The 26,161-nt window shown below is 37.9% G+C and overlaps 3 protein-coding genes across 4 annotated transcripts; 1 reads left to right on the top strand and 2 right to left on the bottom strand.

Moving 5' to 3' along the window:
* Positions 1 to 922: 922 nt before the first annotated feature.
* LOC149047042 (C-reactive protein-like) lies at positions 923 to 8,532 on the bottom strand. 2 transcript variants are annotated; one of them, XM_089205215.1, is made up of 5 exons: positions 8,055 to 8,530; positions 6,543 to 6,663; positions 6,047 to 6,178; positions 4,776 to 5,013; positions 923 to 2,163 (listed from the first exon to the last, which is right to left on the bottom strand). In XM_089205215.1, exons 1-5 carry the CDS (start codon positions 8,421 to 8,423, stop codon positions 1,782 to 1,784), a joined length of 1,242 nt encoding a protein of 413 aa, XP_089061341.1. In that variant the 5' UTR covers positions 8,424 to 8,530; the 3' UTR covers positions 923 to 1,781. The 2 variants fall into 2 exon arrangements, with proteins under 2 accessions (XP_089061341.1, XP_089061342.1); XM_089205216.1 differs by lacking the exon at positions 6,047 to 6,178 and having other exon boundaries at positions 8,055 to 8,532.
* Positions 8,533 to 12,812: 4,280 nt separating this feature from the next.
* LOC149047041 (uncharacterized) lies at positions 12,813 to 14,953 on the top strand. The gene has a single exon (XM_089205214.1). The coding sequence runs from the start codon at positions 13,173 to 13,175 to the stop codon at positions 14,496 to 14,498; it is 1,326 nt and encodes a 441-aa protein (XP_089061340.1). The 5' UTR covers positions 12,813 to 13,172; the 3' UTR covers positions 14,499 to 14,953.
* An 8,016-nt stretch (positions 14,954 to 22,969) lies between these two features.
* On the bottom strand, positions 22,970 to 25,203 carry LOC149047040 (neuronal pentraxin-2-like). The gene is made up of 2 exons (XM_089205212.1): positions 24,875 to 25,203; positions 22,970 to 23,428 (listed from the first exon to the last, which is right to left on the bottom strand). The coding sequence occupies exons 1-2, from the start codon at positions 25,102 to 25,104 to the stop codon at positions 23,047 to 23,049; spliced, it is 612 nt and encodes a 203-aa protein (XP_089061338.1). The 5' UTR covers positions 25,105 to 25,203; the 3' UTR covers positions 22,970 to 23,046.
* Between the last annotated feature and the right edge of the window lie 958 nt (positions 25,204 to 26,161).

Genomic DNA, 26,161 nt, shown 5'->3' with positions numbered 1-26,161 from the left:
GGAATAGAGAAAACTTCCTTCGCATTTGAAAGCTCAAAATCCGCTGTCAACTTTTTAAAGCCATTCGGGATTCTCGCTTTACTTGTTATCATCGTAGAATAAAACTGTTTACACTTTGCAGTATATGCATTAAAAGATTTAGACTTATAATCAAAATTCATAGGATCGAGATTACCCGCTGTGGGGATGGGGCAGGAGCTTTTTGATTTCATATTAATAATAGAACATCTCAAGGCTGTCCAAGTCAGGAAATTAGTGTTAAGTCCTTTTTGCTTAAAGAATTCATAAGAACGCACATTGTCAACATCGAACTGTAAATCATTCAAATAAGTTATGCCCTTGTCAAAGTATGTTTTATAAAAAACAGGTTTATTATTAATTCGTATATCCTTATTATTCCAAATTACATTTTGAGAATAATTCACATCAGAAAAGGAGCATCTAAAATCCGCCCACCATCTTAGAAGCTGTAAGTAAAACTTACTAAGACTTAAGTCAAGATCATTTACATCATAGTTACATCTAAAAAGAAAACATCCTCCGTATTTTTTTAAGTTGTATTTGAGATAAGAAATCCAGGGCCCTTCCTTCTCATCTATGAGACGCAGAATCCAGGACAATCTTAATGCTTTAATATGTAGCTCAAGGTCTGTGAGATTCAGTCCACCATTCTCTAAAGTATTTATCACAGAAAGCCTTGTGACTTTATCAGAAGGATTAATCTGGTTTTGGTTTTGCGACACTCGATTGAAGTACGTATTTGTACTATCTATGTAACATTGGTATTGTGATTGATGTCGCAAATCTTACTAAAAATATTGTAGATAGTAAATAGTATGTAGAATATAAATGAACGAATGAAATAAAAAAATAAATTAAACATAAAAGTTGGTTCTTCTTCAAACTTCATCAATTGACCTCCTTTACGACAAAACATTACAACCGTGCCCTTTATTATGAACAAATCAAGTTTCAGCCAAATGTCGTCACCAGTTCCAACCCGTTAATATTATCTCAAATATTATTACGGTTGCACTTGCGGTTACTTAAAAACCATAATCAATTACGATTACAATTGAAAAGAAATCCACAATGACAAATATTTAAAACCGAGGGAACAAAAGTTACAAGACAAAGGTATGTAGGAAGGTTTTGTGACTTAGACACAATGGATGGAAATCATTAACAAAATTTAAGGCTGGGTTTTGAGCTTTTCTTTAAAGGTTAAGTTAAGGGAAAATACTCCGGTGCAATATAACTCTAGAGGGGGGCATGCCACTTTCCAAGATTTCACCCAAGGAAACAATGTTTTTTACCTTCTCCCTTTTTTCGCCGCCTTCGATTGCCTCGTGCAAAGAAATAAATAAGAAAGGGATACAAATTGTGTCATATGGTTCAGAGATCCTGTTTTGGTGATTAAGATCATGATATTCGTGCAAAATTGCTTAAATGCTTCGTGACTAATAATTGAATTATACTCGCTACCTCAGTCCTGAACTTTGGCGTTTTATCAACAGTAGCGAGCGACTACAGAGCAACCTTAAGGTTATCAAATCATAAATAGAAGGGCGCAATCTATGATATACTCTACTGAACTGGGTAAAAGGGCAATCATCTGTGTAATAACAATTGTTGGACTTCACAATACGAGTGGTAAAAGCTATTTAACATGTATGTAGATATTGATCAGTGTTTAGGTGTTCCTTGCTCGAGGAAGGATCTCTTTCTGTGATAAAGAGTTTGTCGTAAACCAGATGGTGGTGTTAAAAATCCTATCACTTTTAAGGCTCGACTATTTTCACACCAGTAACGTTTCCTTTGAACTGTCCCCACGAGAGAACGAGGCCTGCTTGTGCGATGTCACAATTTGCCTTCTGAGCTGCAATTTCATCCCCCGAAAGGACCCTACTCCAAAGATTGACTTCTGTTACCTCACCCGGCCCAAAGCTATCTCCGATATCAAAGTCCCCTCCGACTTTATCTTGGTCTTGTCCGATGACAACTGTTCCGCCGGCTGGTATCTGATGATTTTTCTTCAAGTCAGTTCCAGAGCTTTGAAGTTGTCCATCCAGATAAAACTGCCAGTCGCCTTTGGTGTTATTCCAGGTAACACAAATGTGATGCCACATGGTATCATTAATTTTGACTCTGGCGTCTGTATCACTTACAAAATGAACATAAACAATTAAGACTGTTAGAAACTCTCGGTTTTTGACTGATTGCGGTCCAGTTCAATGTGACATCAAGATTGGTTGTTCACCTATATTTGATACACTAGTTGACTCCCCCTCCAACGAGCTACAGGTAACTCAGGTAACTGCTGGCAGGCCGTATGTACATGAGTTTCATGTATGTATGTATATATATATATATATATATATATATATATATATATATATATATATATATATATGTGATAAGAATACATGAAAGTCATATATTTGTACTGCGGAAAATACATTTTAAGCAAATGAAGATCATCGCAGTATATACTCAACTTAAGCAGTTGAGAAATAAGGCCTGAAAAAAATTCAGGCCTGAACGGGAATCGAACCCATGACCTCTGCGATACCGGTGCAGCGCTCTAACCAACTGAGCTATCAAGCCAACTGGGAGCTGGTCAATTGTGAGTTCGTTATATACCCGTAGATGGAGAAGGTGTGATAAGAATACATGAAAGTCATATATTTGTACTGCGGAAAATACATTTTAAGCAAATGAAGATCATCGCAGTATATACTCAACTTAAGCAGTTGAGAAATAAGGCCTGAAAAAAAATTCAGGCCTGAACGGGAATCGAACCCATGACCTCTGCGATACCGGTGCAGCGCTCTAACCAACTGAGCTATCAAGCCAACTGGGAGCTGGTCAATTGTGAGTTCGTTATATACCCGCTTAAAATGTATTTTCCGCAGTACAAATATATGACTTTCATGTATTCTTATCACACCTTCTCCATCTACGGGTATATAACGAACTCACAATTGACCAGCTCCCAGTTGGCTTGATAGCTCAGTTGGTTAGAGCGCTGCACCGGTATCGCAGAGGTCATGGGTTCGATTCCCGTTCAGGCCTGAATTTTTTTCAGGCCTTATTTCTCAACTGCTTAAGTTGAGTATATACTGCGATGATCTTCATTTGCTTAAAATGTATTTTCCGCAGTACAAATATATGACTTTCATGTATTCTTATCACACCTTCTCCATCTACGGGTATATAACGAACTCACAATTGACCAGCTCCCAGTTGGCTTGATAGCTCAGTTGGTTAGAGCGCTGCACCGGTATCGCAGAGGTCATGGGTTCGATTCCCGTTCAGGCCTGAATTTTTTTTCAGGCCTTATTTCTCAACTGCTTAAGTTGAGTATATACTGCGATGATCTTCATTTGCTTAAAATATATATATATATATATATATATATATATATATATATATATATATATATATATATATATAACTAACTGCAGACAGTACTGTTTTGGCCTTCTGGGCCTCATCAGTGCAGTGCTGATGCTAGGATGGGGGTAAGACCATATAGACATCCCAAGTGATCTCACATATGTGGGATCATCTAAGCCATGCCAGAGTGCTCAAACTAGAAAAACTAGTGAGCATGCATATATATATATGCATATATATATATATATATATATGCATATAGGAAGTTTGCGAGTCGATTTTCGCGTGGAACAGTGCTCAATACGTTGAAGCAGAGCAGAATAAATATTTTGAGAGGAAAAAAGGACGTAACTACATTTCCCGACAAGCCTGTTTCGTGAATCGCTTCACTCTTCAGGGGTTTAAACCCCTGAAGAGTGAAGCGATTCACGAAACAGGCTTGTCGGGAAATGTAGTTACGTCCTTTTTTCCTCTCAAAATATTTATATATGCATATATATATATATATATATATATATATTCCTATATGTATATATATATATATATATATATATATATATATATATATATATATATTCCTATATGTGAGCTGCTGGAATGGGAGATATATCAGGATATTTTAATGTCGCTTAACTTTTTTAAATTCCATTACCATTTATTTTATTCGAAAAGAGAAGGCTCCGTTTTTGCGGGAATTCACTGTGCATTTTTTCTTGCTCACGGAAATTCTCAAACTCCATGTATTCGATTTTCGACACGCCATAGCACTTAATTTTGTCATTAACAATGATTAAATCACTAGGCTCGTTTAATTATTTATTTTAAGTCGCTTGGGAACAAAAACAAGAGAACGTGGTTGTTAACAACCATGTTCTCTTGTTTTTGTTGGCAAGTGTTGTTAATGCCAAATACCATCAGAAGCCTCGATAATACTCCGCTGGGAGCACTTTAGCCCATTGCGGGAACAGGCAAATTATTTTTTTTGAGGTGAGCCAAGGTAAGCGTGATTCACGCGCGAAAGGAAGGAGCTCAAAAAAATTCATCTTCGCGTCCCTTTCTCGCGCGTAATTCGCCATTCATGCCGGTATATTTTTAGTTCTCTTCTATCTTATTCTATTGGGTTATTGTGTTGTGTTGTGTTCTTGGGCGACAGACTTTATTCTCAAAGTGCTTCACTCCACCCAGGAGTATTACGGCACGCTGTCGGGGAAACCCAATGAAATACTGAAATTGCAATAGATAAGCATCCCATCCAGGGGGAAGTATTAAAACTCCTACGAGACGCTTTATTTTAAGAAAACCGGGATACGGTCGGGCTGGATGGGCCATTTGACTCGAGTACAGACTTTATTTATCGTGTTTGTCACATCACTTACTTATCTCCCGAGGCGTGTATAGAAATCCTAATTCCTGGGGAAAACAGGCAAACGTAGAAAGCATTCCCAAAAGGTGCTCCAATAGTCGCATAACTGTAGAGGCACTGGTCACTACTGAAATTTGTATCCTTCATTTTGACAAAAAGGCACATAGTAAATTCCGAGAGACTAGACGAGGTGGCGTTTGTTATGCTGGCGTAACTCTTTATGCTAGGCTGTCCAAAGACCATTCGGTAAGCTGTAGGAAACAACAAAACACAATCTTCTTCACTCCAGTTTCCTTGAAATGGCAAAGCAACTCTTAAATTGGAAGAATCTTACTGCGAAATTTCCGGATTAATCTTGTTTCAGTAATTACTTTTTATCTCATGTCCGCTACCAGATCACGTACGTAACCGATAAACAGATACCCAGAGTAAAGATTGTCTTTGTTTTTTGAAAAATCTTGCTTTGGCTTCCGCACGGCTACCACGCACGCCAGAGAGAAAGATACAAAAGTACCTTGAGCGCTCTGAGATGTCAAAGGTAGCTTGTGGTGTTTACCTAAGTAGGTCAGCTCGTTTGAAATTATTCTGACCGCTTAAGCAAAAAAAACCCCGAGGTATAAACTTTTCACACTATTTAAAATCCAACAGTCACTTTCTACTTCTTTTACCATTTAACCCCTAAGAGTGACTAGCATATAATTTCTCCCTACAATGTCAGCGCTGAATCAAACATTAAGGTCATGAGAATAAAGGAAATGATCACCAAAAAAAGACGCTTTTGATCGCTAAATAAACTCTCCTCGTCAGCACCTTTGGAAATGTATAACGAACAGTATGGAGAATAAGCCTACTGATGTTAGGATGTAAAGGGATAAAAAGCGATAGATTGGTAATCCAATCTATCGCATACTTATTAATATAAGTATGTGAGCAACTGTGCACCAACCCCTCCCCTAACCCAACATTAACCTTGACTTGTTATCAATTGACGATTGTTGGGTTAGGGGAGGGGTAGGAGCGCAGCTTCTCAGATACTGATATTGATCGAATGGGTTTACAGCGTCCTGACGCTGACGATTATCAATTGTGGAAAGTTTTTATGAGAAACCGTAATCAAAATAAAACATTGGCGTGGTTTTTCTTCAAGAATCTTAATTAATGTCCCATCCAAAACTTTGTAAAATGTTGAAAGGTCATCCCCATCTCCACGAGAACTTCTCTTTGTAGAAGGAAGCTTGCGCTCTCAGATTATGTCATCAAAATACGATACACCTCTCTACAAACCTGATGAACAAGACAGGCCTTCAATCTTTTCACACTGTGTCCCGTAAAATCCTGGTGCACAGCTGCAGTTATATTCATTGACTCCGACTGTACAAGTTCCATTGTTTTTGCAGGGATGGCTGTCACAGTCAACTTTTTGCGATTACAAGACAACATTTCAAAAGAGTTGTTAATAGTAAAAAGGAGCTACATCATATGGCGACTGACCAACCGATCTTCAAACCATATATGATTAAGTTGGTCTAGCTAATAACGCTTTTGAATCGAAGTAAATCTCTTAAAGCATGTGCGTTACAAAAGCAAGACAATGCAAAAGTTTTAAGGAAAAGATCTGAGCAAAATAGCGTTCGAATGAAGTTTGTTTGCTCGTTTGCAGAAAACTGTCACGCTAAATTTTTTCAGTTGTCGCATAAATGCAACAGGAAAACTGCTCTGAAGCTTTTCTCGACAGGCAATACATTACAACTTCATTCTACTTTACAAAGTAGTTTCTTACACAGATCAGCACAAGTTTCTCCGGTCCAAGGGGGCTTGCATTCACATGAATAAGTTTGCTTTTTCTTGTCATAAAAACACACACCACCATTTAAACAGGTGCAGGCTGGTAGTCGGCAATCCTAAAGAGAAAGAGTAGCCGATGGAATAATGAGAAGAATATAAATAAACATAAATATGCTGCAAAATTATTTCACTTTCCTACTGATGGATAAAAATAATTCGCTAGAAAATAGTCACGCTCTCAAGTACAGTGTTTTTTTATCTCCTAGATCCAGCTCAAACAACCGGGTAGGTATCAAGCCTACCTATCGCCAAATTGAACTAAACAATTTATCTTTCCTCACCAATTCTTCAACAAACTTCTAAAACATGATTTACAAAGTCGTAATGTTCAGACAAAATCATTGGGGTAAACTGGCTGCCTAAAAAATTTTGTTTTTAACTATGCATTTAGTCAACATGTACAAGGACATGTATTGGCAAAATTCAAACGAAGCCAAGGTATGTTATTTATTAATGGTCTAGCTTCTATAAACTTTAGTTCAAAACTATTACATATTCAAAGACAGTAATATGAGATTCGCAACAACCTCAAGCTTTTACTAATGGTGGAGTCACTGCACTTTTTTTTGTGATGCAAACGAGAAACAAACATCAACCCATCAGCTATTAATGGCTGGGGACGGCATATAATTTCAAATATCTCGATCAAACAATGATGTTTCTAAATTCCTACATTTGCTGGAGAAGGATTTCATTTAAAAGGGAATAAAAGAAAGCGTATGTGCCATTTCCAAAACTTGCTTCTGCTGGCAAGCATCAGTTTGAGTTTTATGTTCTTTGCAAAAATTTGCATAATTAGTTAATGGTTTTCTTTAAGGTGCATAACATTTGCAGTTGATCACCAAACGCCACATGAAATATTTTTCCTTTATCTCTCTTTTTTATTATTGTCTTTAGTTAGTTAAAGGAAAAGCATTTTTTTCGTTTTCGTGAAAAAGAACTTCTAACTTTCATGCTAAACCGGTAATCGATGAATGCTATCACGATAGTTCTCAAACGTCGGCGGGGAAACAAAATATTTGTTTGGTGCCACCAGCTTGTTTTTACGGCTCACGAACTGCATGAGAGTGGGTGGATCTTTTCACAGAAAAGGGGGTTAACGGACAACTAAAACAAAGGGTTGAAAATTATGGGTATAGAAATAACAACAGTTATTCTTTCTAGTTCTCTTTGGTCGTTATACAGGTTGTGTCTGGCACCACAACTCTGCGTAGAAATTCAGTTTTCAATCATCTTTGCATTTTAGTTAATTGAATTATAATTTTATTAAATTCTGGAGCTCTCCGAAAAAAAAGATTGCACTGAAGACCTCAGCCTAATTAAGGGGATTTTTCCCGAATAGAGGAAAGGGTTAAACTGTGAAATTACAAGACTTAAAAATGAACGAATTGATTAAACTTGGTATCGCGAATACATTGAAAACGATCCAAGTCCTGCAATTATCTACCTTAATAAGTGTTGAGAAAATGGCTCCCGCCTCGAACTGTAAATGTGCGTTTTCTTTGATAACGTCGTGCTTGTTTAGTTCACAAGTTCCTTTGCCATCAGACTTGGAAGTTTGAGGAGCAGGTTTGAAGTTTGTTGAAGTACACCAGGCGTTTTTCAAACATGACTGACCACACCAAATTTGACTGGGAGACTTAAACCGTTTCACGACAAAACCTTTAAGCTGCTTATTTGTCAACGTTGTGAAATATGTTGATCGAGAAAGGGCAGACGATTCTACTCCTGCGTGGAAAACTGTGCAGAGTAATATAACTCCTCGAAAGAAGACAAAGAGGGAAGTGTTTTTAAGTCTCATCGCGAAAAATGTCATTACAGAATAAGTCTGTTTACTGTCTTTGCCGATGTCTTTAAAGATGTACCCCACGCAATCCGAATTTTGATTGGTCAACTTCAGCGTAATTTAGGCAATAATGGATGGATCGGATGCCTAACAGAAAAGATTATACATGATAACCAGCTGAATGACAGGCCGGTGTGGTTTGAAGTTTCAAATGCATCATGCACAGGTAACAACATGATTTCGAGCGAAATTTGTTGTTGATAAGCACGAGTAAATTTTTCAAAGACGACAAAATTGCACGACCCCCTAGGTCGAGTGCAGTTTGTAGTCCGAAAAATGTATAAGTGCTTATTTAAACCAAATTTCACGAGAAATCATTTTGTTACTTATTAATAATTTACATGAAAACGCATAACAGAAAGTCAAAACGGACAAAACTTTGCATTTGAAATTTGCATTCGTGCTTTAACTTTACACTCGTGTTACATGAAAAAATACACTAATTTTCGGCCAATCAGACGCGCGTGACTTTTTGATGTGTATTAATACACATCAACTTCAAAATGAAATGATTCCTTCGCGTGAATCATTAGAATAGTAAAGTCAAGTCTGAAAGCCTAAACAACACTAAATCACTTAAAGCTTTGACAAATTTTTGTTGGAACTATTTTTAAATTGATTGACATTACAAATCGGCTTCATGAAAACCTAAATTATATTAATATGATCATCCTCCTATCCAAATTATTTACCTAGCGTCAAACGTTTATGAGATAAAAAGCCTGTCATCTTGCAGAAAACTTCCGAGACGTATGGGCAAGTGTATGCAGTCTAATTGTGATTCATAGTAGCCCTGTGCATTAGCAGCATTTTAATGTGTATTTTAAGTGAACTTGAAGAGAAAGGATTCTTTCCCTAAACTTCAGTTTTTTCTTTTTTGTTTCATACAACTAAGTATAATTCTTCTTTCCTTCCCATATTGCTGCACATATTGCTGCATTTTTAGCTGTACTCGTCTTGTACCTGCGAAGAATGTGCAAAATAAAGAGCCCTTTCGTATTTTTGTCCGCCGTTATGGTACTCTTTGGTCGCAAATCCACAATTTATTCACAAACCCCAACAATCGAAATCAGGTCAGATCCAAATACACTTCTTAACCCTTTGCACGATTCGCTAAATAGAAAATATACGAGCGAAAAGTAAACCTGGGAATTTCAAACACTGAATTTTCTTTTTTTTAGCAGAGAACTCACAAAAATAAATATGTCCTTGTCCAATGTCCGTTGAAGTGTGAAGTGTGACAGAAATGCGACTGTTGACGATCATTATTTTACTGGTTCATGTGAGTTTGTGATTATTGTTACATGGTAGAAAAGACGTATCGGTATATGTAGTTGACATTAGACACTGATAATTTATCAGGCTGAGTATTGACCCTCTCATTATGGAACAATTTGGGGAAGAGAGAGAAATAGGAAAAACACGGAAAAAGGAAAAGCAAAGTCTGGCTTCCAAAAACGGATATGAAAGTATGAATCGGAGGCCCTGGATAAAAATTCTCGAGGAATTTTACGCAACTGTTCTTACAAAAGACGGGGAACACTACAAGCTTGATGGCTTTCATGAAATGGTTACTACTGTCGAATGATACCTAACAGAGAAAGAATACAAACGTTCAATTATTCTCGAAGAGGTTGTAGAAGTTTGAAACGAATTCTTGACGAAAAAGCCCGACATTTTTGCGTGCATATTATTACTAGTAATAACATGATTATCATATTTTTAATAGACTACAAATTTCACCCGCCCTACAGGTTAATTCGGTTAAAAAATTTATGCGTGCTGATTTATCCCAGATTGCACTGAAAATCATGCCATTACCTGTACAAATTCTTTAATTCAGTTGATCCCTAAATTACGACGGTTTTGCGAATTTCTTAAGGATGCACTTCACGACACCACATTGTACGTGTATGTCTATTTGTGTATACGCACCGAATATATGTCTTCGATCAATGAGGTCCAACATCAGTCTGTTTTTGTGGAAAATTTTAATCCCGAGCTCAGCTTGGTTTCGAGGGTCCGTTTTATGTAATAATTACTGGTGAGCAAATAAGCGCGGGATAATGGTCATCACTCCGTCATAGAAAAGCAAATCTTTCCCCTCATGATATTAGACGTTCTTTGCATGCTTTTAAAAGTACATTAGAGACCAAACTTAACAACAGGCTAACGAGTTACATACGAGTGATTTCTCAAAACAGGAAAGGATAGCTACATGCTGCCAAAATTGTGTTGTTGACTAATGTCAACGAATCCTCTCTGTGCGAGGCGGAAACGAATTTCATTTATATCGCTGACTACCCATATACAAAGCTTTAGTACAATGGCAAGGTATTTTGGCTAAGAATAAGACCTATACTCCTCGAGACGCACCGTCATTTTGAAGGGTGAAATGAAAAAGTGTGGGCGACCTCACTCGGCTCTCAAAGTAAAACCAAAAAACCAGTTCAATTGAAAATGAGTCAGGCATGAAAGGAAGATGTACATGCCTCTCACAAGATTGTTGACAAGCAGTTTTTGTCTTGTCTTGATGGGTTACTCTTAAAGACTTAAAGTGCTCGAAAGTTTGTGATGAATACTCTTCGATAATTGCTTTCTTTTTTGATCAACTTCAGCTACAAAAATATAGATGACTATGTTTTTGTTGTAGTTTCGCACATAACCCATGATAGGTGATCTTTTACCAAGTTAGTATGAATCTGCTCGTTAGAGGAAACCTGTTTCGTTTGTAAATAAGACACACTTAACATGGTTGATCAAAGGTACTCACTAACAGTACCAAGTAAAAAATAAATGGGAAAAGCAGCACTAAGACAGCTGAGACTGAAAGCAGCGACGTAAATAAGGACTGATAAGAATTGGATGAAATATCAAATTTCTTTCTCAAATTTGCGTGATAAAACCAGCTGGCGCTCACTGGGTAAACCGTGAGCACATTGCAGTCATTACGCTCAAGTAGCCTAGGGTCTTTATAATTTTAGCTTGGGTTTTACGCATTTCGTTTCGTCGCATGGTTTGATTGCCAAAATCTGAGGTTTGCAAATTGGGAGGTGAAAACATGAGGAGGATACGTTCTTCAAGAACACGATGTTAAAGAAATAAATTTAACCATGGGAAATGAGCCAACGGTGACTGTTGATACGAGAGCCTTCTAGAGAGTTCATGTGTACGTGTCAGTGAACATTGGCCCACCCGACACAGACGGTGCCAACTGAGGGATTCTGACCATATCCAACATCCTTATGATCTTAAACCAAAAGTGGAGTCTCTCTACTGGGCTACTACGGTGCGAAATAAGAGTTCTAGCACAATATTCTCCTGACCGCTTCAAGTTTATTTGGGTAAATACTGCTTAGAAACTCTGTTAATAGACCTCTTCTATTCCTTTAGAATTCATGTTCCAGCTACTCTTGTCTTCATGGTGTAACTTGACTATCTGCATGGGTTTACAGACAAGAGATACATTTGCCTATGTCGAGTTGGTTAAACGGGTGAAAATTGTGAAAAAGGTAACAAATTTGTTTGTTTTGATGACTAACAATCAATCAATGCAATGAAAAAACCTGATGCTATGAGACAAATCATCAAACGTTTCATTTATCTACAAAAGCACGTAGGACAACAACACTTTCTACAACGATAATATCTATAACTCGATGGTATACCAATGAGGTGGGAAGAACGACAATAACCCACGAAAATCGTGCGTTGTGGACTTTGAAAAAAAACGAAAATCTGCTGATGGTAATGACATGACGTATTTTTACTTGTTGACCTTTAAGCCAAAAGTAAGCGTGACTATAATTATTTGTTGCGGTAAATTTCAACAAAGTGTATCCAGGGATATGTTTCCGTGGCATTTTTTGATACCCACTTACACTCGAAAGTGAAGGCACTTTGAGAGTTTAGATGGCTGAATCGATATCTTTCTCATACAAAAAATTTCTCATGCAACTTTACCGACTTCTCACTCTGTTTCACTTCTTTTCACATATTTATCAAAGTCTTGCAGTGGCTTTAAGGACAAAAAGTGGAATCTGTCCGATTGTCTCTGATGGAGAACGAGGATTGCTACCTTACACGTCACCTGTGACATGAGTGACAAAGTCAAAGTTGGCGTGACTGTCATAAGTCACGACAGCGAGAACAGGACATTGGTAGACGGATATGAAGCCGGGGAATCCTACTCTCGCAACATACCGCTTTATGAACTTTTCATAAAAACATTTTAAACTGTTGATCTTAGTTTACAGCTTTTTGCGATTACAAGACAACATTTCAAAAGAGTTGTCATCAGTAAAAAGGAGCTACATCATATGGCGACTGACCAACCGATCTTCAAACCATATATGATTAAGGCCTAGTTTATACGTCGCGCTACGGTCGAATTTAATTCAGACGAATTTAATTCAAGGTCCCACAAGCAATTAAATTCGACGATAGCGCGACGTCTAAAACGAATTAAATTCGTCTGGTAAATTAAATTCGTCCTAGACGTTTTATCCGTCTTGGTAAGACGGATAAAATATCGATAAAGCGTCTTCAATTTTAACGTCGCGCTAGCTTCGCGTCGAATGAAATGCATACATTTTCTTAATGTATTTCAATTTATTTTGGCGAGCCCGCAGCGACCCGTGGCGAGCTTTTCAAGTATTCCGCATGCGCAGAAATTCCTCTTGGGCATTTCGGCGCGAGTTTACGTTGTAGTTCATAGCTATGGCGCTTTGGAGGAAAAGTTTGTCATTTTCTTGCAGTAATTGTGAGAGACAAACGAAGTATTCTTGTATAACGTGTGGTAAAAGTGTATGTGTTCGATCGGAATGTTCGATTCCTGAAGTTAATGAAGAAGCTACCGGCTGGCAACCAAATAAACGTGTTGGGTATTGTCTCAAGTGTGCTCTTTGTACAGAAAAGCTTGTCAAAGATTGTCAGAGCGAAGTGGATGACAAAGACCATGGTCAGAGGGATCTTACAACATGTATTCGCGAAGAAGAAGAAAAAGAGTCAGATTTCATCGAGGAAGGTGAAATGGTGAGTTCTGAATGTGGGAAAAGGAAGAAAAGAATTGGGCGGAGAGCGACTTGGAAAGAAGATCACATTACTGATATGGTAAATATCATTGTTAATGATGACCAGCTGGTCAAGAAACTGATATTTTGCAATACTAAGAAAGCAAGCAACACTGAAGCTTATGAGATGGTGTGGAAACGGCTGAACGTCGAATACAATAAGACCACCGGGAGTGATTTTCCTTTCCAAGTGCAACAAATGAGAAATAAATTTAAGTCATGCATTAGTACGTGTAAGCAGATCTGCATGACAATGAAAACTGCTTCAGGTATTGAAAGGTTTGTTGAAGAATGGGGATATGGTAAATGGTTTGACCTTCTTTATGTACTTGTTAAAACTAGAGTTTCATGTCAACGAGAAAATGCATGTGAACCCTCTGTACATATTGGAAATGCAGACAAGCAAGATACCAGCAAGAATGATCAAGAAGTTGATGGTGATGATGAAGACTGTGCAAGCACTTCATCCAGCCTTATGGATAGCAGTGGAGAGGTCCCATCCAAGGGTAAACGTTTCTTGGCAAAGAAACCTGCCTCTAAAAGAGCTAAAACTGAGCAGATGGCAAAAGCTGTTGAACTACTTCAAAGTACTATTGAGAATGATCCCACCAAAGAACTTTTGCAAATTTTAAGGGAAGATATGAAGCAGTCTAGAGAACAGGAAATGAGGTACTTCCAGTTGATGTGTGGCCTACTAACACCCAACAGCAATCCAAACATGCAACCCCATGGTAATTTCCATCCTTATAGCAGTTCTTATTCTGATGATTTTCATCATCAAAGCCATAATTTTGCACAACAGTCTGTGTCCAATCCCAGAGCTAGCAGCAGTCACCCAAGTACCCCATCCTTTGGGTACACACCATTGATGTCATCTGCTCCAAAAAATGATGAGCGGTCTCTCCCACATCACGTTCAGTCAACTATGAATTCACAAGGACAATCTGGTGTTTCGCAGTTGTACCAATTTTGAAAGGGTCTTGGCATGCACTCTAATATTTTAAAGTTATTTTGGAACTGCTTTGAAAAGAGCCTTCTACACTATGGTCTTGAAGTGCCTATAACTCAAATAATCTTTTTCCACCAGCAGAAATCTCAATATTGCACTGATATGATGGTTCAAGAAGTGTAGCATTTTGTTTAAATATTGGTTTTTTAAAAGAATTTGCAAATTAAGTCTGTTTTTATCTCAAACACAACCAAGCTGTGAGGGGCATGGATCTATTCCTTGTTCATGACATCACAAACTGCTTTGCAGTGCAAAAATGCTTTGAAAGCAGTCTGTGATGTCAAACAGGAATGAAGCCATGCTTCTTGTGGTCCAAGTTGGTCGTTGTTGTTATCCATAAAAATCCAGGTCTTAAGCAAATTAAGACAAAACAGTGGAATTTTGCTCAGAAAAATACAAATATATATTTGAGAGAAAAATACAAACATTTATTTAAGGGAAAAATTGGGGGAAACAGTTGGTTGGGAGGGGGGGGGTGTTAAAGGCACTTTGAGAACACATTTTAAAGCAAATATCAACCAAATGTCCGACCAGTAAGTTTTGTACCGTTAACTGTCATAATTGATTGAATGAGCTGATAGCCAACTTACAAGGTATACCTGGCAATGTTCCTGAAGTGGATGCAAATTATGTACAGGTGCAGGCCAAACTATTTAATTTTTGGCAGCAGAGGTATTAATAATATTACCTGAGTTCCCATGTAGTTTCTTTGCACTGAGATACCACCACAGGTAGTTTTGGTTGTCAAGATATGATCCTCAATAATTCTCTGTTTAATGTTTACTTTGTGGTTATGAGTAGTCAAAACAAAAACTTGTGCAATGGAAAACAAGTACTGCTGTCTCCTCAAGGCTACCCTTCCTATAAATGATCCTAAATACATCTCATCTGGTGACAGTGTAAATACCCTTTCAAAGTTGTTCCCTCAAAAACATGAAAGGAACAGGATATCATAATGTGTATTACTGAAATGTACATTATGGTTTACAAATCATTCAAACGTTGTGTTTCACTTTGAATCTTTTCGTTCATTTTTTTATATCTCTTTGTTAATTTGTTTGAAATTATATTACAAAAGTTGGAAAGCAAAGGAAAATAATATGGTGAAAGAATCAATACATTTCTTTAACGAAGGAAATAACAACTGAATTACAGTATTGCAATTCTCATCATAACAGTGTTTATCTCATGGTACTGTATGTAATGTCTAAAAAATGTACAATGATGCAACGTAATGTCATATATTAATAGTATTCCTTGATCCAATGAATATCATTGCTTGCTTGAACATGAACTCGAGACCTGTGCCTTTCTAACTTGCATTTAAAATGGGTCGCTTAAAGCATTGATGAGAAGTAATGCAACAAACTTATTAGGAATGTCATGACATTCAGTACCTTTGGTCAAATTTGTTTCTTTTTCTGTTATGTGTACTGAAAAGAAATGTAATAGTGAAGTAAGCGAGTTTTTCATATAATGCCGATTTTCAGGGCTTGTACATGTAATGCCTAAGTTGAAATTGAGACAGTTCCACAAAATATTCATTTCTACCCCCGTGGATTAAGAGCGTAGAACTCGCGTTCCGGCGTGAAGGCAAGTAACAGGTTCTTGAAGTACGCGCTAAAGTTTAAGACGGTTGCCGGAGTTAGCGGGAGTTTGAGGTCTAACAAAAAACTTCACAGGGGCGTTGATTATTTTATGGAACAAAACACTTGCTTTACCTGAAATGTGAAGTGATTTATTTGTTACAATCTATGGAGAACTTTGAAAATAACATGGATGACAAAAAAATTGTTTTAATCACGTCTACATTTCCAGTTCGTTTGCTTCTTTTTCCTGTCACATTTTCCTGGTCAGAGCCTCCCGTATTGCTCCAGCTTTGCGAGATGAATCCTTTCTCTTAGGGCAGTTGCGCATCTGCAACAGATGTCGTATTTCTTCTCTGGACCTTTTCTTTTGTGTGAAAGGATCAATTGACAAATCCAGTTGGGCAGGAAGGCTGTCCTTTGTGGTAATGCAGATGTTGTGAAGTACAATACACGCGAGCGTGGCCAGTTTCACCGAATCTGGTCTACATTCTAGCTTTCGATACAAAACTCTCCACCTGCTCTTCAGTTGTCCATAGGCTCGCTCAGTTACCATTCTTGCGCGGCTTAGACGATAGTTAAAATAGCCCTCTTCAGGTGTAAGGTTAGCATTACCATATGGTTTCATTAACCACACTCTGAATGGGAAAGCAGAATCGCCCAAAATCATCGGGTAAACCTCGGTACCTTCAATGACTTGAGAAATTGATGGTATGATGTTGTTTTCAGTAATGTTGTGCCACAAGTCAGTGGACTGGAAAATGATGGAATCGTGTGAATTTCCTGGAAAACCAACACTTGCCCAGATGAAACGATCCTGTGCATCTACAATGGCCATCAATACTATTGAATAAAAGTTCTTAAAGTTATGATACTCTTTACAGGCTTTCAGACCGCCAGGAGGGCACTGAATGGGGATGTGGCACCCATCTACAGCACCCCAGCAACTGGGGAATTGCCAACACGCTGTCATATCCACCATTTTCTCCATAATATTCTGTTTGGTGATTGGAAAATGCGCTTGCACCGAAGGTTTCCACAGGTTTCTTATGATCGCTTCACATACTTCCTCTATGATTTTGTGAACGGTCGTCACACCAAGGCCAAACAGTTCCGCAATGGTGTATAGGTAGTCACCTCTACCTAATCTGTGAAGACATATAGCCAGCCTACATTCGGCAGAAACGGGCCGCTCTGTGACAAAATCTTTCTCAATATCAGGTCGAATACTCTTCAAAATTAAGTTAAACGTATTCCTTGATACACGAAAGGTTTTCTTAAATCTTCCTTCATCATAGGACGCCCAGACCAATTCCCACCAACCTGTGTTTTTATGACTGCGACGACAACTGCGAGGTCTTCGAGCGCTAATTTCATCTTCACTTAACTGTAACAGGAGACACGTCAGCAAACAAAGTCGTACGATAAACCTTTTCCTCATTAACACCAATGTAACCATATTACGCCGTAATTGACGTCGCCGTTGTCTTTCCCTGGAAATTTTCTCGAGGAAAATTGTTTTCAGAGCTTTAGCCCGCGCCATGTTTGTTTCAAAATGACACCTCTGACCAGAGACACTGCAGTTGGGAAGAGAATTAAATTCGACCGTATTGATTTCGACGCATAAAACCACGCCACGATTTATGTCGACGGAACGACGAATTTAATGGAATTAAATTCGTCTGAATTAAATTCGACTGTAGCGCGACGTATAAACTAGGCCTAAGTTGGTCTAGCTAATAACGCTTTTGAATCGAAGTAAATCTCTTAAAGCATGTGCGTTACAAAAGCAAGACAATGCAAAATTTTTAAGGAAAAGATCTGAGCAAAATAGCGTTCGAATGAAGTTTGTTTGCTCGTTTGCAGAAAACTGTCACGCTAAATTTTTTCAATTGTCGCATAAATGCAACAGGAAAACTGCTCTGAAGCTTTTCTCGACAGGCAATACATTACAACTTCATTCTACTTTACAAAGTAGTTTCTTACACAGATCAGCACAAGTTTCTCCGGTCCAAGGGGGCTTGTATTCACATTGATAAGTTTGCTTTTTCTTGTCATAAAAACACACACCACCATTTAAACAGGTGCAGGCTGCTAGTCGGCAATCCTAAAGAGAAAGAGTAGCCGATGGAATAATGAGAAGAATATAAATAAACATAAATATGCTGCAAAATTATTTCACTTTCCTACTGATGGATAAAAATAATTCGCTGGAAAATAGTCACGCTCTCAAGTTCAGTGTTTTTGTTATCTCCTAGATCCAGCTCCAACAACCGGGTAGGTATCAAGCCTACCCATCGCCAAATTGAACTAAACAATTTATCTGTCCTCACCAATTCTTCAACAAACTTCTAAAACATGATTTACAAAGTCGTAATGTTCAGACAAAACCATTGGGGTAAACTGGCTGCCTAAAAATTTTGTTTTTAACTATGCATTTAGTCAACATCTACAAGTACATGTATTGGCAGAATTCAAACGAAGCCAAGGTATGTTATTTATTAATGGTCTAGCTTCTATAAACTTTAGTTCAAAACTATTACATATTCAAAGACAGTAATATGAGATTCGCAACAACCTAAAGCTTTTACTAATGGTGGAGTCACTACACTTTTTTTGTGATGCAAATGAGAAACAAACATGAACCCATCAGCCATAATGGCTGGGGACGGCATATAATTTCAAATATCTCGATCAAACAATGATGTTTCTAAATTCCTATATTTGCTGGAAAAGGATTTCATTTAAAAGGGAATAAAAGAAAGCGTATGTGCCATTTCCAAAACTTGCTTCTGCTGGCAAGCATCAGTTCGAGTTTTATGTTCTTTACAAAAATTTGCATAATTAGTTAATGGTTTTCTTTAAGGTGCATAACATTTGCAGTTGATTTTATCTATCACCAAACGCCCGACGAAATATTTTTTCCTTTATCTCTTTTTTTTATTATTGTCCTTCGTTAGTTAAAGGAAAAGCATTTTTTTACGGCTCACGAACTGCATGAGAGTGGGTGGATCTTTTCACAGAAAAGGGGGTTAACGGACAACTATAAAACTAAGGGTTGAAAATTATGGGTATAGAAATAACAACGATTATTCTTTCTAGTTCTCTTTGGTCGTTATGCAGGTTGTGTCTGGTACCACAACTCCGCGTAGAAATTCAGTTTTCAATCATCTTTGAATTTTAGTTAATTGAATTTTAATTTTATTAAATTCTGGAGCTCTCCGAAAAAAAAGATTGCACTGAAGACCTCAGCCTAATTAAGGGGATTTTTCCCGAATAGAGGAAAGGGTTAAACTGTGAAATTATTATGATTAAACTTGGTACCGCGAATACATTGAAAACGATCCAAATCCTGCAATTATCTACCTTAACTAGTTATAGTTCTCACTAGAGCTGCCCCCGCCCTACAGTACCATCATCAATCAAATCAAAAATCGAAATCGAGATTTTTTTTGGTTACGATCAACCGAAAACACCTACATTCTCTCTTCTCCAGTCTTCCTCTATACTAGGACAAATCTCTTGTCAAAGACGCCGATCCTAAAAGTCCTCGCGCGCGTGTCTTTTTACTGGCAGCCCATGACCATTTGCGGGAAAAACGTTGATACCTTGCGGCCGTGCAAGCGATCAAATCGAGATTTTTTCTGGTTATGATCTACCGAAAATACCCACATTCCCTCTTCTCCAGTCTTCCTCTATATTACGCGGGGAGTCCTAAGGTGCCTCCTCGGGTTTTTGGCCCTCTGGGGCCAAAAACCCTGCGGGGGCAATAAGTGCTGAGAAAATGGCTCCCGCCTCGAACTGTAGATGTGCGTTTTCTTTGATAAAGTCGTGCTTGTTTAGTTCACAAGTTCCTTTGCCATCAGACTTGGAAGTTCGAGGAGCAGGTTTGAAGTTTGTTGAAGTACACCAGGCGTTTTTCAAACATGACTGACTACACCAGATTTGACTGGGAGACTTAAACCGTTTCACGACAAAACCTTTAAGCTGCTTATTTGTCAACGTTGTGAACGAGGATTGCTATCTTACACGTCACCTGTGACATGAGTGACAAAGGCGAAGTTGGCGTGACTGTCATAAGTCACGACAGCGAGAACAGGACATTGGTAGACGGATATGAAGCCGGGGAATCCTACTCTCGCAACATACCGCTTTATGAACTTTTCATAAAAACATTTTAAACTGTTGATCTTAGTTTACAGATATGAGTTAAGCTAACTACCCAAACTAAAGTTGCTGTGTATCGTGCCTGCATCGTGAGCACCTTATTGTTTGGTAGCGAGTCTTGGACTACCTACGCTAGTCAGGAGAAGCGCTTGAACATCTTCCATATGAGATGTCTTCGTCGCATTCTCTCCATCTCATGGACAGATAAGGTCTCTAACAATGAGGTACTTGCAAGAGCCAATATCCCCTCGATGTTCACCCTGCTAAGACAGCGCAGATTGAGGTGGCTCGGTCATGTGTACCGGATGGAGGATGGGCGAATCCCTAAGGATCTGCTGTATGGCGAGTTGGAATCCGGAAACCTAAGCTGCGTTTCAAGGACGTATGCAAGAGAGATATGCTTGCCACTGGCCTGCCAACAGATAACTGGGAGCTACATGCTGCAGATCGGAGTGATTGGAGGTCTGTGTGCAGTCTGGCTCTCCAAGCGGGAGAGGAAAGGCTGAAAGCTGAAGCTGATGAAAGAAGAGCTAAGGGAAGAGCAGCAAAGAACAAAGCAACATGTGTTCCAGTGGCATGTGTCTTTGTGTGCAGTGGATGCGGCCGTGTCTGCCGTATTAAAATTGGGCTTTTTAGCCACGCGAGAAAGTGTTTGTCGCAATTGCGCTAGTCATGGACATGGTCCGACGACTGTCTACTACTACTATTAATACATGAAAAAACGAACTCGTTTTCGGCCAATCAGACGCGTGTGACTTTTTAATGTATATTTATACATATCAAATTCAAAATGAAATGATTCACTCACGTGAATCACTAGAATTGTAAAGTCAAGTGTGGAAGCCTAAACAACACTAAATCATTTAAAGCTTCGACAAATTTTTATTGGAACTCTTTTCAAATTAATGACGGACACTGTACAAATCGGCTTCATGAAAACCTTAATATTAATATGATCATCCACTTCTCCAAATTATCTACTTAACGTCAAACGTTAAACGGGCTTGCTTAAAGTGAGCTCGTATTCCATAGGCCACACCTGCCATGACAAATGCACCACTTTGACCGACACTGAAATTGGTCATTTTAAGGAATACGCCACACTTCGTAACAAGCAAACCAAAAAGGCAGAATTTCTGACAATATGCCATCTTCTAGACGGAAACTAGACAGATAAATTCACGTCCCGCTTCTTGCGGTAAAATAGTAACGTATTGGATAATTGAATATTTTTTGTTGAATACACAGCTCCCTCATAATTTTGGCGTAAATAATGTCAAAAATTGCTTTCCAAAGGTAGGAGATCTTAATTAGCCGTAAAACGTTGAAAAAAAGTAATTGTTAGGGGTAAAAAGTGATAAATTTAACCATTTGATCGTAAAAATAAGTTAACCAAAAATTTCATCTTTTAATTGAAACAGTAGGAAATAAAGTGTTTGACGTAAAATGGCCAAACTTTTAACCGTTAGCCGTAAGAATCATCGCCTCATGGAGACCCTCAAGTTAAAATTACCTTGTAACTTAAATAAATGTAGTAAGCATCCATGATTTAAGAAGAATGATGCAATGTTATCTACAGTGGTGACTCTACTATATGTTGAGTAAGTACGCAATCTGATCGTGAATAACTTCATTGACAGTATCCCGCGTGTAAAAATGTTATAAGTACGCCACAACGAAAAAATTTCCAATGTAAGATAAACATACAATAAGATACCCCACTTTCTTCTTGATAAACTAAGGGGATTAATCTGGTTTTGGTTTTGCGACACTCGATTGAAATACGTTTTTTTGTACTATCTATGTAACATTGGTATTGTGATTGATGTCGCAAATCTTACTAAAAGTATTGTAGATAGTAAATAGTATGTAGAATATAAATGAACGAATGAAATAAAAAAATTAATTAAAACATAAAAGTTGGTTCTTCTTCAAACTTCATCAATTGACCTCCTTTACGACAACACATTACAACTACCTTTATTATGAACAAATCGAGTTTCAGCCAAATGTCGTCACCAGTTCCAACCCGTTAATAGTACGTATCTCAAATATGATTACGGTTGCACTTACGGTTACTTAAAACCATAATCAATTACAATTACAATTGAAAAGAAATCCACCATGACAAATATTTAAAACCGAGGGAACAAAACTTACAAGACAAAGGTACGTAGGAAGGTTTTGTGACTTAGACACAATGGATGGAAATCATTAACAAAATTCAAGGCTGGGTTTTGAGCTCTTCTTTAAAGGTTAAGTTAAGGGAAAATACTCCGGTGCAATATAACTCTAGAGGGGGGCATGCCACTATCCAAGATTTCACCCAAGGAAGCAATGTTTTTTACCCTCTCTTTTTTCTTCGCCTTCGATTGCCTCGTGCAACGAAATCACTAAGAAAGAGATACAAATTGTGTCATGTGGTTCAGAGATCATGTTTTGGTGATTATGATCATGATATTCGTGCAAACTTAGCTGAAATGCTTCGTGACTAATAACTGAATGATACTCGCTACTTCAGTCCTGAACTTTGGCGTTTCATCAACAGTAACGAGCGACTAGAGAGCAACCTTAAGGTTATCAAATCATAAATAGAAGGGCGCAATCTACGAAACACTCTACTGAACTGGATAAAAGAGCTGTCATCTGTGTAATAACAATTGTTGGACTCCACAATGTTCCTTGCTCGAGGAAGGATCTCTTTCTGTGATAAAGAGTTTGTCGCAAACAAGATGGTGGTGTTAAAAATCCTATCACTTTTAAGGCTCGACTATTTTCACACCAGTAACTTTTCCTTTGAACTGTCCCCACGAGAGAACGAGGCCTGCTTGTGCGATGTCACAATTTGCCTTCTGAGCTGCAATTTCATCCCCAGAAAGAACCCTACTCCAAAGATTGACTTCTGTTACCTCACCCGGCCCAAAGCTGTCTTCGATATCAAAGCCCCCTCCGACTTTATCTTGGTCTTGTCCAATGACAACTGTTCCGCCGGCTGGTATCTGATGATTTTTCTTCAAGCCAGTTCCAGAGCTTTGAAGTTGTCCATCCAGATAAAACTGCCAGTCGCCTTTGGTATTTTTCCAGGTAACACAAATGTGATGCCACATGGTATCATTTATTTTGACTCTGGCGTCTGTATCACTTACAAAATGAACATAAACAATTAAAACTATATTAGAAACTCTCAGTTTTTGACTGATTGCGGTCCAATTCAATGTGACATCAAGATTGGTTGTTCACCTATATTTGATACACTAGTTGACTCCTCCTCCAACGAGCTACAGGTAACTGCTGGCAGGCCGTATGTGCATGAGTTTCATGTGTATATATATATATATATATATATATATATATATATATATATATGTATATATATATATATATATATGTATGTGTGTGTATATATATATATATATATATATATATATATTCCTACATGTGAGCTGCTGGAATGAGAGATATATTAGGATATTTTAATGTCACTTAACTTTTTTAAATTCCATTGCCATTTATTTTATTCGAAAAGAGAAGGCTCCGTTTTTGTGGGAATTCACTGTGCATTTTTTCTTGCTCACGGAAATTCTCAAGCTCCATGTATTCGATTCATCGGTCAAGCTGCCAAAACCCATTTTAAAAAAATCCTCGTGCTTCAAAAACGAGCCCTTCGTTTGATGTACTTTTCTGAACCTAGAGCCCATGCTGTGCCTTTATTTATTTCCTCGAAAATTCTACCCCTACAAATGTTATATGCTGAAAAAGTATCTTCTATAATGTTTGACGTTTCCTGCATGAATGCTCCGTCTAACATCTGTGATTTCTTCACTAAAGCTAATTCAAAGCACAGGCATGAGACCAGGTTTTCTTCGTCTGGAAATTATTATGTTCAAACTTCAAGACTGAATCTAAATCAAGATTCTTTTTCCAGGTTTGGAGCTAAACTTTAAACTTTCGTCAACTCTCCAAAGGAGCTTTTAAGAAAAATTTTCATGACTTTTTGCTCTCGATAATGGAAGCAGAGGACGATTATGTTGAAGTGCCCATTCTCCTACAAAAAATGGCAAATTCTGCATCCTCGACTCAATGTATATAATTGATAGTTCTGTTAGTAGTAAATTTGATTGTAATATCATTCTGTAAGACTATATATTTTGTAACTTTAGCTTGTTTATCCAGATAGTTTATTTAGTTACTTTACAATTATTATATTATCTGTTATGACTGCTGTAACCTTTCCTCTCCGCCTGCCTCGTCTAGCTTTTGCTATTTGCGGGTGGAGATGGCAAAATGATTTGCATGAAATAAAGTATAGTGTGTAGATTTTCAACACCCCATAGCACTAAATTTTGTCATTAACAATGATTAAATCACTAGACTCGTTTAATTGTTTATTTTAGGTCGCTTGGGAACAAAAACAACAGAACGTGGTTGTTAACAACCATGTTCTCTTGTTTTTGTTCTCAAGTGTTGTTGGGTTATTAATACTCCAACGAGTCGCTTTATTTTAAGAAGACTAGGATACGGTTGGGCTGGATGGACCATTTGATTCGAGTACAGACTTTTCTTTATCGTGTTTGTCATATCACTTACTCATCTCCCGAGGCGTGTATAGAAATCCTAATTCCTGGGGAAAACAGACAAACGTAGAAGGCATTCCCAAAAGGTGCTCCAGTAGTCGCATAACTGTAGAGGCATTGGCCATTACTGAAATTGGTATCCTTCATTCTGACAAAAAGGCACATAGTAAATTCCGAGACACTAGACGAGGTGGCGTTTGTTATGCTGGCGTAATTCTTTGTGCTAGGTTGTCCAAAGTCCATTCGGTAAGTTGTAGGAAACAACAAAACACAATCTTCTTTACTCCAGTTTCCTTGAAATGGCAAAGCAACTCTTAAATTGAATGAATCTTACTGCGAAATTTCCAGATTAATCTTTTTCAGAAATTATTTTTATATCTCAAGTCCGCTAACGGATCACGTACGTAAGTGATAAACACTAAGTGCAAAGGGTTCTGTGTAAAAGAACAACTTAACTCTTTACGAAATAAATAGGCTAGAGATTTCCGAATGAGAGGATTATTCAGCCGGGAGGGGACATACAAAAACAATCCGGTTCTTGCAACAAATACATAGAGTAAAGATTGTCTTTGTCTTTTCAAATACCTTGCTTTGGCTTTCGCATGGCTACCACACACGCCAGAGGGAAAGATGCAAAAAAATATAGCTTGAGCGCTCTGAGATATCAAATGTAGCTTGTGGTGTTCACCTAAATAGGTCAGCTCGTTCGAAAGTATTCTGACCGCTTAAGCAAAAAAAACCCTGAGGTAAAAACTTTTCACACTATTTAAAATCCAACAGTTACTTTCTACTTCTTTTATCCTTTAACCCCAATGAGTGACCAGTATCAAATTTCTCTCTACAATATCAGCGCTGAATCGCACATTAACTTCATAAGAATAAAGGAAATGATCACCAACAAAAGAAGCTTTTGATCGGTAAACAAACTCTCCTGGTCAGCACCTTGGGAAATGTATAAAGAACAGCATGGAGAATAAGCCTACTGATGTTATGGTGTAAAGAGTTAAAAAGCGATAGATTGGATTAATATAAGTATGTGAGCAACTACGCACTTACCCCTCCCCTAACCCAACATTATCCTTAACCTGTTATCAGTTGACTGCTGTTGGGTTAGGGGAGGGGTAGGAGCGCAGTTGCTCAGATACTGACATTGATCCAATAAGTTTACAGCGTCCTGTCGCTGACGATTATCAGTTGTGGAAAGTTTTTATGAGAAACCGTAATTACAATAAAACATTGGCGTGATCTGTCTTCAAGAACCTTAATTAATGTCTCATCTAAAACTCTCTAAAATGTTGAA

This window comes from Pocillopora damicornis, chromosome 4 (genome assembly GCF_964200805.1).
Source record: "Pocillopora damicornis chromosome 4, jaPocDami1.2, whole genome shotgun sequence".
NCBI lineage: Eukaryota > Metazoa > Cnidaria > Anthozoa > Scleractinia > Pocilloporidae > Pocillopora > Pocillopora damicornis.
This window is presented reverse-complemented; position numbering and strand designations above follow the sequence as displayed.